This window comes from Chiloscyllium plagiosum, unplaced genomic scaffold (genome assembly GCF_037043375.1).
Source record: "Chiloscyllium plagiosum isolate Xiang-an unplaced genomic scaffold, Cpla_swu_hap1 HiC_scaffold_3, whole genome shotgun sequence".
Classification (NCBI taxonomy): domain Eukaryota; kingdom Metazoa; phylum Chordata; class Chondrichthyes; order Orectolobiformes; family Hemiscylliidae; genus Chiloscyllium; species Chiloscyllium plagiosum.
The window spans coordinates 101,920,730-101,934,400 of NW_028270141.1; the positions used below are offsets into that span (position 1 = coordinate 101,920,730).

The following is a 13,671-nucleotide window of genomic DNA, read 5'->3' on the forward strand; positions in this document are numbered from 1 at the left end:
ATTGTAAAGTCTATTGAGAGTCAAGTGACAGAAACTTAACGTTACACAGTAACATCGCACTAGGAGCAGCTTCAATTGCATCCAATTGATACTAATGCCAAGGTGATCAACTGTCCTGGATTTTCCACCACCGATCTTTATTTAAGGTTGGAATATTATGCCTTGCTTCGTCTCCTGTTGGGACACTGGCTGCTCTGTAATTTCTTACTTTGTTTTTTATATTGTGAAGTATTTATTTCTGCACTCTTCCTGGCCAACTGCTCCGAAAGGACTGGAGCTATCTCCTCACTCCTTCTCTTAAAGTTTCAGCAGCAAGTGTTCCCCCATATCAACCCACTCAGATGTCAAAGCATTCCTTCATTTCATAAAATAGAATCTGACAGTGTGGAAACAGACACTTCAGTCCAACAAGTCCACACTGACCCTCCAAAGAGTAACCCACCCAGACCCATTCTTTTATTCTATTATCCTATATTTACCTCTGACTAAAGCACCTAACCTCCACATCCCTGAACACTATGAGCAATTTAGTATGGCCAATTCACCTGACCTGCACATCTTTCAATTGTGGGATGAAACCAGAGCATCCAGAGGAAACCCACGCAGATACGGAGAGAATGTGCAAACTTCACACGGACAGTCACCCGAGGCTGGAATCGAATCCGAGTCCCTGGTGCTGCGAGGCAGCAGTGCTATTTGCTGAACCACCATGCTACCCTAATCTATTGGCCAAGTGTTGGACACACATCCTAGCGGTGGCAGGCTGGAAAACCGGTCACTGCTGACAACAATCCCTGACTTAAAAGTAAGTCTGAGATTTTGGATGGACATGGCTTGTAGTCCCCAATAATTGTGTTGGGTTTGGAGGTGGTTTGAGAAGTTAGGGGCTGCATGGGTGGGGGTGGGGTAATTGCTATGATCTTGGGTGCTGGGATACTTCCAAAGGGCACAATGGAACCTCTACAGGTGGAACCCCACTATCTGTGCAGTTAAAGTTGTGCTACCCAACCCATGTTTCAGCTTTTCCCTGCTCCACTTAGAATTGAAATGAATTGGCCAAGGGCTTAAGGCCCTTAGCAGGCTAGTCTCCCTGTTATTTTGCCTGCCTGAGAGATTGTGAGAAGCTTGTGGGAAGACCAGCCAGCATAATTTGAATATTGCCGAAAAAAGCCACACTTTGTCAACATTTTTCATCTCGCACTCATCAGAACATTTCCCAAGAAATTTCAAGCAGAAAATCGGTGAGGAGAGTGCAAGGAGAACTCACTTAATGTTATGAGGCTCTCCCCTCACTCACCATCAAATATCTGAGTGGTGAGACTGTAAAATCAGGACCTGCATGTTCATTGTTTGAAACAAATGTGAATTGCCAGAGTCATTGCTTGTTCTGAAGTGGAATCAACATCTCTAATGTTTAGATTGCAAAACCTAAGTGCACTTAAGAGCTTTACTTTGAGTGTCAGCTGGTCTTCTGTGCATGGTACCGCCTGTAATATTTTCCTTTACAGAAGAAATTGATAGTTAGATATAGCCACACCTTGGTTTCTATAAGTGTGTTATGAAAGATCAGCACAGCCTGTTGGAGTTGAAAAGCGTGTGTATGTGAGAAGAGGGTGTCCAGGCTGAAAAAATCTCATCATGAAGGTATGTTTTGACTAGGATTATTTGAAGCGTGCATGCTAACAGCATAGCAGGAAGGTGTTCAGCTAGACTCATGTATGGGGTGAGGCACGTCTTGTGTCAGCACGAGACTGGAACCAAACAAGCAATATGTTAATAAAGCACTTAGCCTAGTTTGGATCAATTGCTGACTCAGGAAGAGTATCAAGTAGGTTTGAGAAAATTAAAATAGATAGGACAAGGGACAGCTAGAAGGTGAAGACAAAGCAAGAAGGAAATGTAAAGCAGCCACAAGGCAGGTTACTGTAGTCTTTATTGTTGGTGATAACAACTTATTGTTAAATGATATGTAATATGGTTCAAACATTGTCTGACTTGTGCAATATTTACTTAAATAGAACAAATATCTCATTTGTTTCTTATGTTAGTACATGAGGATGTTTTATTATCTGACTGGATCGTTCAGCAGGGAAGCAGCACAGACTGAGCACACATAAGGAAATGTTTCTGCTTTTTTAAAAAAGAGACATCATTACCAAGGCCTGCCTCTGTTGACCTTGAGAGGGCGGAGTTGAGCTGCTTTCTTGAACTGCAGCAATGTGTTTGGAAGTGTTGGCAGCATGTTTGGTGTTGTTGGTGCTGCATTCATCTAGGAATCTGGGAGGAGTTCCACCACATAGTTGACTTAGGTCTTGTACATGATAAACAGAACTTGGAGAGTCAAGCTGAGATAATCTCCACAGAACAGCCAGCCTCTAACCCACTCTGTAGCCTCACAATTTGTGGAAAAGTCCAGTTTGGTGTCTGAATGGCAATGCTCAGGATTTCAATGATGTGGGGGAGCTGGAGATGGACTGGGGTGGACAAAGTTAAAAATCACACAACACTAGGTTATAGTTCAGCTGGTTTATTTGGAAACACTAGCTTTCAGAGCGCTGCACTTCATCAGGTAGCTGTGGAGCAGGACCATAAATCACAGAATTCATAGCAAAAGATTAGTGTCATGCACACACACAGATACATCCCCCACACTCACACTCACGCACACACCCTCTCACAGGCTTATACATCATCACACACACACACACACTTTACCAAGCATGCACACAGACAAACATAGTGTCTCACATGCACTCACACTCACACGCACATACTCACACTCTCTCTCTCATGCATTGAAATGATATACTGAACAAACCTAGATTGCTGTTAAGTCTTTCATTTTTTAGAATGGGTTGCAGGATTTGGTTCATTAATATGTAAACACCAGAACTTCTTTTAAGACACATTCTTGAGATAACTTTAGGTTTCATAAAAAAAGCCATCTCAGCTCAGACAATGTAGTAAAAGTGTGAGATTAGAGTCTGTCAGTATCCCAATCTTGAGACAGACTGGTTTTATTTCCAGGTTGAAGATATAAAATATTACATGGATTGACTGCCTACAGATTGTACACTTTTTGAGCAAAATAAAATATGTCTGCAAATATAATTCTGCCAATGCAAATTCACCCCATAAACTTATATGTGTGTGCGTGCATGAGAGAGAGAGATGGGAGTGTGTGCATGTGAATGTGTGCGTGTGAGTGTGAGTGCGCGTGAGAGACGTTGTGTTTGTGTGTGTGCATGCTTGATAAAGTCTGTGTGTGTGTGTAAGCCTGTGAGAGGGTGTGAGTGTGGGGATTGTACGTGTGTGTGGATGAGAGAGAGGGTGTGTATGAGAGGGTCTGCATGAGTGTGTGAGTATGTAAGCGTGTATGTGCTTGTGTGTGTGTCTCTGTGCTAGAGAGAGAGAGAGAGAGAGAGAGAGAGACCGAGAGAGAGAGAGAGTGAGAGTGCATAGTGTAATGGGGTCACCTGTAGTGTGACTTGAACTCAAGATCCTGGTTGAGGCCATCCTTATGGGTACTGAACTTGGCTATCAGCCTCTGCTTGGTAAAAACAATGACTGCAGATGCTGGAAACCAGATTCTGGATTAATGATGCTGGAAGAGCACAGCAGTTCAGGCAGCATCCAAGGAGCTTCGAAATCGACGTTTCGGGCAAAAGCCCTTCATCAGGAATAAAGGCAGTGAGCCTGAAGCGTGGAGAGATAAGCTAGAGGAGGGTGGGGGTGGGGAGAAAGTAGCATAGAGAACAATGGGTGAGTGGGGGAGGGGATGAAGGTGATAGGTCAGGGAGGAGAGTGTGGAGTGGATAGGTGGAAAAGGAGATAGGCAGGTAGGACAAGTCCGGACAAGTCATGGGGACAGTGCTGAGCTGGAAGTTTGGAACTAGGGTGAGGTCAGGGAAGGAGAAATGAGGAAACTGTTGAAGTCCACATTGATGCCCTGGGGTTGAAGTGTTCCGAGGTGGAAGATGAGGCGTTCTTCCTCCAGGCGTCTGGTGGTGAGGGAGTGGTGGTGAAGGAGGCCCAGGACCTCCATGTCCTCGGCAGAGTGGGAGGGGGAGTTGAAATGTTAGGCAGTGTGGTTGATTGGTGCGGGTGTCCCGGAGATGTTCCCTAAAGCGCTCTACTAGGAGGCGTCCAGTCTCCCCAATGTAGAGGAGACTGCACCGGGAGCAACGGATACAATAAATGATATTAGTGGATGTGCAAGTAAAACTTTGATGGATGTGGAAGGCTCCTTTAGGGCCTTGGATGGAGGTGAAGGAGGAGGTGTGGGTGCAGGTTTTACAGTTCCTGTGGTGGCAGGGGAAAGTGCCAGGATGGGAGGGTGGGTTGTAGGGGGGCATGGACCTGACCAGATAGTCACGGAGGGAACGGTCTTTGCGGAAGGCGGAAAGGGGTGAGGAGGGAAATATATTCCTGGTGGTGGGGTCTGTTTGGAGGTGGCGGAAATGTCGGCGGATGATTTGGTTTATGCGGAGGTTTGTAGGGTGGAAGGTGAGCACCAGGGGCGTTCTGTCCTTGTTACAGTTGGAGGGGTGGGGTCTGAGGGCGGAGGTGCGGGATGTGGACGAGATGCGTTGGAGGGCATCTTTAACCACGTGGGAAGGGAAATTGCGGTCTCTAAAGAAGGAGGCCATCTGGTGTATTCTGTGTTGGAACTGGTCCTCCTGGGAGCAGATACGGCGGAGGCGGAGGAATTGGGAATATGGGATGGCAAGAGGTATGGTGGGAAGAGGTGTAATCCAGGTAGCTGTGGGAGTCGGTGGGTTTGTAAAAAATGTCAGTGTCAAGTCGGTCGTCATTAATGGAGATGGAGAGGTCCAGGAAAGGGAGAGAGGTGTCAGAGATGGTCCAGGTAAATTGAAGGTCAGGGTGGAATGTGTTGGTGAAGTTGATGAATTGCTCAACCTCCTCACGGGAGCACGAGGTGGCGCCAATGCAGTCATCAATGTAGCGGAGGAAAAGGTGGGGAGTGGTGCCGGTGTAATTACAGAAGATCAACTGCTCTACGTAGCCAACAAAGAGACAGGCATAGCTGGGGCCCCATACGTGTGCCCATGGCTACCCCTTTGGTCTGGAGGAAGTGGGAGGATTCAAAGGAGAAATTGTTAAGGGTGAGGACCAGTTCGGCCAAACGAATGAGAGTGTCAGTGGAAGGGTACTGTTGGGGACGTCTGGAGAGGAAAAAACGGAGGACTTGGAGGCCCTGGTCATGGCGGATGGAGGTGTAGAGGGATTGGATATCCATGGTGAAGATGAGGCGTTGGGGGCCGGGGAAACGGAAGTCTTGGAGGAGGTGGAGGGCGTGGGTGTCTCGAACGTATGTGGGGCGTTCCTGGACTAGGGGGTATAGGACAGTGTCGAGGTAGGTAGAGATGAGTATCAGCCTCTGCTTGGCCACTCTGCGTTATTGCATGCCGTGAAGATCGCCTTGGAGGATGGTCACCCGAAGATCTGAGGCCGAATGTCCTTGACCACTGAAGTATTGGATTTTAATAGTTGAAGATTTTAATGGTTGGAGATTTAATGATGGTAATGCTTTTGAATGTCATTGCCAGGGGATGAATTGATTCATTTTGGAAACAGTTATTGCCTGGCAGTTGCGTGGCATGACTGTTACTCGTCGTTTATTAGTCTAAGCCCCAATATTGTAGAACTCTTATTGCATGTGGGCACAGACTATTTCTATACCTGAGGAGTCATGCATGATGCAGAGCATTGTGCACTAAGCAGTGAAAAATCACCACTTCTGATCTTTATGTTGGAGAGAAGGTCATTGGTGAAGCAGTGGAAGATGGCTGGACCTGAGCAATTCTGCAGCAATATCCTGGGGCTGGCATGTTTGGTCTCCAATAATCATAACTATTTTTTTAAGTTATTCTTTTTTGTGTTGTGAAGGTTGCTAGAAAGACCAGCATTACCTTCCCACTACTAATTAATCTTGAACTGATTGGCTCATGAGGCAGTTAAGAGTCAATCACATTACTGTAGACCTGAAGTCAGATGTATGTGAGACTGGATAAGAACCAATTTCCTTCCTTAAAGGACATTAATGAACCAACTGGGGTTTTATGTGAAATAAACAATGATTTCATGGCCACTATTACTGAGACTAGTAATTCCAGAATTATTATCTAAATTTACATTTTACCACCCACTGCAGTGAGATTTGAACCTGTATCCACACAGAGTTATGAACAAATCATTTTTTGAATCAATTATTTTATTGTCACATTTATTTTACAGTGAGCCAAACAGGTTTTGTCACTGTCACCACGATCATGCACCATTTTGAGTAATTTTAAGAATAAGAACAAAAAGGTATAATTTAAAGAGAGCCCATCAGTCCTGAGCCAGCTCATCATCAATGACACCAGTGCTGCCATTCCCTTCTCCAGTGACTCACCACCTTCTACACCCAGACCCAACCAATGTCGAAGTCGCCAATGTCGAAGGTGCCATCTTTTGCCACTGGGCTGAATTCTTGTCCTCCGCTGCCTTGCTGCCTGACCCGCCAACATTAGAGTCACACCTCTCACCATGGGGCCCACCACATCGATATTGCTGTGATGCTTTTCATTCACCATCAGCACTGGACTCGACCAACTACAAAGTCGCCGATACTCAAGCGCCATTTTTCGATGCTGGGTCTACTTCGCCGACGTGCCTCCACCCAATGCAGCAGCCATTGTTTCCGATGCCATGCTTGCCCCAGGGAAGTAATTGGGGCTCATTTCCTGCCACCACGAGGTCTGTGCTGGGCCCACTCGAGGCTGTGCTGAGATTCCTTGCCGATGGTAAGTAATGGGAACTCAGTAAGTAAAGGAAGTAAGGAAAGAAAAAAAAATCAGACGATCCCAGCCAGGAAATGTGCTCTGCTGCCATCTTGGTGATGTTAACCTTAGTCTCTAAATTACAAGTCCATTTATGTTGTGCTAGGCATAACTCTGTCTGCTGGAGAATCCCACCTCACCTCCCCTTTCCTATTTCCAATGGATTTCAATTTTACATTTGCTCGGAATTGTCACATTGGAATGCAATATTACCATCAAGGGCATCATTCTCACCTCACCTCTGCAATTCAACCCTTTGGACCAAGGCTGTAACTAAATCAGGAGCTGGGAGCCCTTGCAGACTGAAAATGTGTTGCTGGAAAAGCGCAGCAGGTCAGGCAGCATCCAAGGAACAGGAGAATCGACGTTTCGGGCATGAGCCCTTCTTCAGGAATGAGGAAAGTGTGCCAAGCAGGCTAAGATAAAAGGTAGGGAGGAGGAACTTGGGGGAAGGGCGTTGGAAATGCAATAGATGGAAGGAGGTCAAGATGAGGGTGATAGGCCGGAGTGGGGGTGGGGGCGGAGAGGTCGGGAAGAAGATTGCAGGTTAGGAAGGTGGTGCTGAGTTGGGACTGAGACAAGATGGGGGGAGGGGAAATGAGGAAACTGGAGAAATCCGAGTTCATCCCTTGTGGTTGGAGGGTTACTAGGCAGAAGATGAGGTGCTCTTCCTCCAGCCGTCGTGTTGCTATGGTCTGGAGATGGAGGAGTCCAAGGACCTGCATGTCCTTGGCGGAGTGGGAGGGGGAGTTGAAATGTCGAGCCACGGGGTGGTTGGGTTGGTTGGTCCAGGTGTCCCAGAGGTGTTCTCTGAAACGTTCCGCAAGTAGGCGGCCTGTCTCCCCAATATAAAGGAGGCCACATCGAGTGCAGTGGATGCAGTAAATGATGTGTGTGGAGGTGCAGGTGAATTTGTAGCGGATATGGAAGGATCCCTTGGGGCCTTGGAGGGAAGTAAGGGGGGAGGTGTGGGAGCAAGTTGCGGTTGCAGGGGAAGGTGCCGGGAGTGGAGGTTGGGTTGGTGGGGGGTGTGGACCTGATGAGGGAGTCACGGAGAGAGTGGTCTTTTTGGAACGCTGATAGGGGAGGGGAGGGAAATATATCCCTGATGGTGGGGTCCGTTTGGATTTTGCGGAAATGACGATGGATGATACGATGGAGCCCTTGCAGACTCCAAACTGAACATCAATGAGCTGGTATTTATTGAGTTAGTGCCGTGATAGCATTGCCAATGACTCCTTCCATTATTTTTCTGATGATCAAGGAGACTAATGTAGCAGTAAGAGGTTGGATTGGATTTGCTCTGCTTTTTGAGGTCAAGATGTACCTGGACAATTTTGAAGGTTGCTTGGTAGATGTCAGTGTTCTAGCTATAGATGCCACAGTTGTAGATGTACTGGAATACTTGGTTAGGGGCATAACTAGATCTGGGACACGTCTTCAGCACTGTAATGAGATGCTATCAAAGCACCTTTGCAAGGTCCAGAGCAGAGCAAGGTCCAAGGTTAGATAACACATGAGTGAATTGAAATGGCTGAAAATGATTTTCTGTGATGCACAGTAAAGTACTGCAGTATGGAGGTGATGACCTAGTGGTATTGTCATCAGACTATTAACCGAGAGATGCAGGTAATGGTTCTGGGGACCTGGGTTTGAATTCCACCATGGAAGGAGCAGATAGTGGAAATTAAATTCTTGAAAATCTGAAGTTGAGAGTTTAATGATGACCATACAATTGTTGTCAACGTTTAGATATAAAAACCCATCTGGTTCACTAACATCATATAAGAAAGGAAACTTCTGTCCTTAACATGGTCTAGTAGACGTGTGACTCCAGACCCACAGCAATGTGGTTGACTCTTAACTTCACTCTGGGCAATAAATACTGGCCCAAGCAGTGACACCCACATTCATGAATGAATTTGTAACACAGCTTGTAGAAATCAGAAATACAATCAGAAAATGCCAAAAGTACTCAGCAAGTATGAATGGAGAGAAACAGAATTAACATTTTAGATTGATGATCCTTCACCCAAAATCTTTAAGATGTGCTTGTGGCACTGTACACTTAAATGTGAACTGTAGAGTGTAATTGTGTCTTCGTGCTTCTGTTTTGGGAACCAGAGATCCTTGTGTATATCCTTCAGTTCTTTACGGTTCCTTTTGACATGGTACAAGCTTTAATTCCATTAGTCATAGAGTCATAGAGATGTACACCATGGAAACAGACCATTTGGTCCAACCTGTCCATGCCGACCAGATATCCCAACCCAGTCTAGTCCCATCTGCCAGCACCTGACCCATATCCCTCCAAACCCTTCCTATTCATATACCCATCCAAATGCCTCTTAAATGTTGCAATTGTACCAGCCTTCACCATTTCCCCTGGCAGCTCATTCCATACACGTACTACCCTCTATGTGAAAACGTTACCCCTTAGGTCTTTTTTATATCTTTCCCCTCTCACCCTAAACCTATGCCCTCTAGTCCTGGACTCCCCCAACCCCAGGGAAAAGACTTTGCCTATTTACCCTATCCATCCCCTCATAATTTTGTAAACCTCTATAAGGTCACCCCTCAGCCTCCGACGCTCCAGGGAAAACAGCCTGAGCCTGTTCAGCCTCTCCCGATAGCTCAAATCCTCCAACCTTGGCAACATCCTTGTAAATCTTTTCTGAACCCTTTCAAGTTTCACAACATCTTTCCTATAGGAAGGAGACCAGAATTGCACGCAATATTCCAACAGTGGCCTAACCAATGTCCTGTACAGCCGCAACATGACCTCCCAACTCCTGTACTCAATACTCTGACCAATAAAGGAAAGCATACCAAGCTCCTTCTTCACTATCCTATCTACCTGCAACTCTACTTTCAAGGAGCTATGAACCTGCACTCCAAGGTCTCTTTATTCAGCAACACTCCCTAGGACCTTACCATTAAGTGGATAAGTCCTGCTAAGATTTGCTTTCCCAAAATACAGCACCTTGCATTTATCTAAACAAAACTCCATCTGCCACTTCTCAGCTCATTGGCCCATCTGGTCAAGATCCTGATGTAATCTGAGGTAACCCTCTTAGCTGTCCACTACACCTCTAATTTTGGTGTCATCTGCAAACTTACTAACTGTACCTCTTATGCTCGCATCCAAATCATTTATGTAAATGACAAAAAATAGAGGACCCAGCATTGATCCTTGTGGCACTCCACTGATCACGGGCATCCAGACTGAAAAACAACCCTCCACCACCACCCTCTGTCTTCTACCTTTGAGCCAGTTCTGTAACCAAATGGCTAGTTCTCCCTGTATGAGATCTAGCCTTGCTAATCAGTCTCCCATGGGGAACCTTGTTGAACACCTTACTGAAGTCCATATAGATCACATCTACCGTTCTGCCCTCATCAATCCTCTTTGTTACTTCCTCAAAACACTCAATTAAGTTTGTGAGACATGATTTCCCATGCATTACCCCTAATCAGTTCTTGTCTTTCCAAAAACATGTACATCCTGTCCCTCAGGATTCTCTCCAACAACTTGCCCACCACCGAGGTCAGGCTCACCGGTCTATAGTTCCCTGGCTTGTCCTTACCACCCTTCTTAAACAGTGGCACCACGTTTGCCAACCTCCAGTCTTCCAGAACCTTACCTGTGACTAGCGATGATACAAATATCTCAGCAAGAGGCCCAGCAACCACTTCTCTAGCTTCCCACAGAGTTCGAGGGTACACCTGATCAGGTCCTGGGTATCCACCTTTATCCGTTTCAATATACCCAGCACTTCCTCCTCTGTAATCTGGACATTTTGCAAGATGTCACCATCTATTTCCCTACAGTCTATATCTTCCATATCCTGTTCCACAGTAAATACTGATGCAAAATACTCATTTAGTATCTCCCCCATTTTCTGCGGCTCCACATAAAGGCCGCTTTGCTGATCTTTGAGGGGCCCTATTCTCTCCCTAGTTACCCTTTTGTCCTTAATGTATTTGTAAAAACTCTTCGGATTTTCCTTAATTCTTTTTGCCAAAGCTATCTCATGTCCCCTTTTTGCCCTCCTAATTTCCCTCTTAAGTATACTCTTACTTCCATTATACTCTTCTCAGGATTCACTCGATCTATCCTGTCTATACCTGACATATGCTTCCTTCTTTTTCTTAACCAAAACCTCAATTTCTTTAGTCATCCAGCATTCCCTATGCCTACCAGCCTTTCCTTTCACCCTGACAGGAATATACTTTCTCTGAATTCTTGTTATCTCATTTCTGAAGGCTTCCCATTTTCCAGCCGTCCTTTTACCTGCGAACATCTGCCCCCAATCAGCTTTCGAAAGTTCTTCAAAATTGGCCTTTCTCCAATTTAGAACTTCAAATTTTAGATCTGGTTTATCCTTTTCCATTATTATTTTAAATCTAATAGAATTATGGTCGCTGGCCCCAAAGTGCTCCCCCACTGACACTTCAGTCACCTGCCCTGCCTTATTTCCCAAGAGTAGGTCAAGTTTTGCACCTTCTCTAGTAGGTACATCCACATACTGAATCAAAACATTGTCTTGTACACACTTAACAAATTCCTCTTCATCTAAACCTTTAACACTATGGCAGTCCCAGTCTATTTTTGGAAAGTTAAAATCCCCTACCATAACCACCCTATTATTCTTACAGATAGCTGAGATCTCTTTACAAGTTTGTTTCTCAATTTCCCTCTGACTATTAGGGGGTCGGTAATACAATCCCAATAAGGCTATCATCCCTTTTTTATTTCTCAGTTCTACCCAAATAACTTCCCTGGATGTATTTCTGGGAATATCCTCCCTCAGCACAGCTGTAATGCTATCCCTTATCAAAAATGCCACCCCCACCCTCCTCTCTTGCCTCCCTTTCTATCCTTCCTGTAGCATTTGTATCTTGGAACATTAAGCTGCCAGTCCTGCCCATCCCTGAGCCATGTTTCAGTAATTGCTATGATATCGCAGTCCCATGTTGCTAACCATGCCCTGAGTTCATCTGCCTTCCCTGTTAGGCCCCTTGCATTGAAATAAATGCAGTTTAATTTATTAGTCCTGCCTTGTCCCTGCCTGCCCTGACTGTTTGACTCACTTCTGTTCTCAACTGTACCCGTCTCAGATTGATCTCTTTCCTCACTATCTCCCTGGGTCCCACCCCCCCACCCCCCCACCTTACTAGTTTAAATCCTCCCGAGCAGATCTAGCAAATTTCCCTGCCAGTATATTAGTCCCCTTCCAATTTAGGTGCAATCTGTCCTTCTTGTACAGGTCACTTCTACCCCAAAAGAGATTCCAATGATCCAAAAATGTGAATCCTTCTCCCATACACCAGTTCCTCAGCCATGCATTCATCTGCTCTATCCTCCTATTCCTGGCCTCACTAGACCGTAGCACCGGGAGTAATCTAGATATCTCTACTCTCGAGGACCTCCTTTTTAAATTTCTAACTCTCTGTAATCTCCCTTCAGAATCTCAACCTTTTCTCTTCCTATGTCATTGGTTCCAATGTGGATAATGACCTCTTGCTGGCCCCTCTCCCCCGTGAAAACATTCTGCACCCTCTCTGAGACATCCTTGATCCTGGCACCAGGGAAGCAACACACCATTCTGCTTTTTCACCGCTGGTCACAGACATGCCTGTCTGTACCTCGGACTAGAAATCCCCTCACACAATTGATCTCTTGGAACTCGACGTACCCCTCATTGCTTTAGAGCCAGTCTCAATACCAGAAGCTTGGCTGTTTGTGCTACGTTCCCTACATTTTCCAAAACAGCATACCTGTTTGAAATGGGGATAGCCACAAAACTGTCTGAAACCTATAACATCCTGTACTAGCTGCCTATCTCTCTTACCTTTCCTGGAGTTAACCCATCTATGTGACTGTACCTGAGGCTTTCCCCCCCTCCCTATAACTGCCATCCATCACATACTGTTGCTGTTGCAAATTCCTCATTGCTTCTAACTGTCTATCCAACCGATCCATTCAATCTGATAAGATTCACAGCCAACAGCATTTATGGCAGATATAATCCATTGTAACCCTTAAACTCTCTTTAAACTCCCACATCTGACAACAAGTACATATCACTCTATCAAAGGCCATTTTTGCTCCTTCACAATCTACAGACCCAGAAAATAACACCGTCTTATTCCTCTACAAAACACTGCCCCAAGTTAAATTAATAGTTATGACTTATATTTTAAGTTTAATTAAGAGATATATCTCCAAAAACATATAATCAAGAAAGAACCCACTCTACTCGCTACTGCAGATTCTCTGTAGGCCATATTTAAAACAATGATTAACTTATCTGATTCTGTGCTGTGAACTTCACCCAAGTTCCACCAAGATCAGTTGTGAATTTCACTGTTTGTTAATTTTCCCAGATGCACTCCGATGTCCAGCGATACATGAATTCAAACAGCAAAGGCAGTAACTGTGCAGGTTCTCTCTCTCTCTCTCTCTCTCCTGCACTGTCCTCACCATGTGCTTCCTTTGTCTGTTCTTCTCCCTTTTAAAACTGCTGTTGTTTTGACTTTTTTTTTCCAAAGTTCCAGAACAATGCAACAGCATATAAAACAGTAATTCCTGCTCCTGGAATTCGAGGAAATCACCTCCAACACCTAAAACACCTCAAAAAAGGAGCAGCTGTTACAGCCAGAAATTTTTCCTGTCCTCCATCTTGGCTTACCCCGTCCTTCCTGCTTATGTTCCCTGCCTTCCTCTACATTTTTTTCAACACTTGGCTTCTTTGGTTTGTTTATTCTGTCCATTCAGGAGGGAATTCCAGGATTTGAATTTCAATTCCCATAATATCACCCA

The 13,671-nt window shown here is 45.3% G+C and overlaps 1 protein-coding gene across 5 annotated transcripts in view; it reads left to right on the forward strand.

Moving 5' to 3' along the window:
• The first annotated feature begins 1,520 nt into the window (after positions 1–1,520).
• Positions 1,521–13,671, forward strand: part of slc2a12 (solute carrier family 2 member 12) — a 93,231-nt gene continuing 81,080 nt past the window's right edge. For all 5 annotated transcript variants that reach the window (XM_043686363.2, XM_043686333.2, XM_043686352.2 and 2 more), the window contains exon 1: positions 1,521–1,644. In XM_043686363.2, the coding sequence (XP_043542298.1) occupies positions 1,639–1,644 (6 nt within the window). In that variant the 5' untranslated portion in view covers positions 1,521–1,638. The remainder of the gene's footprint in view (positions 1,645–13,671) is intronic.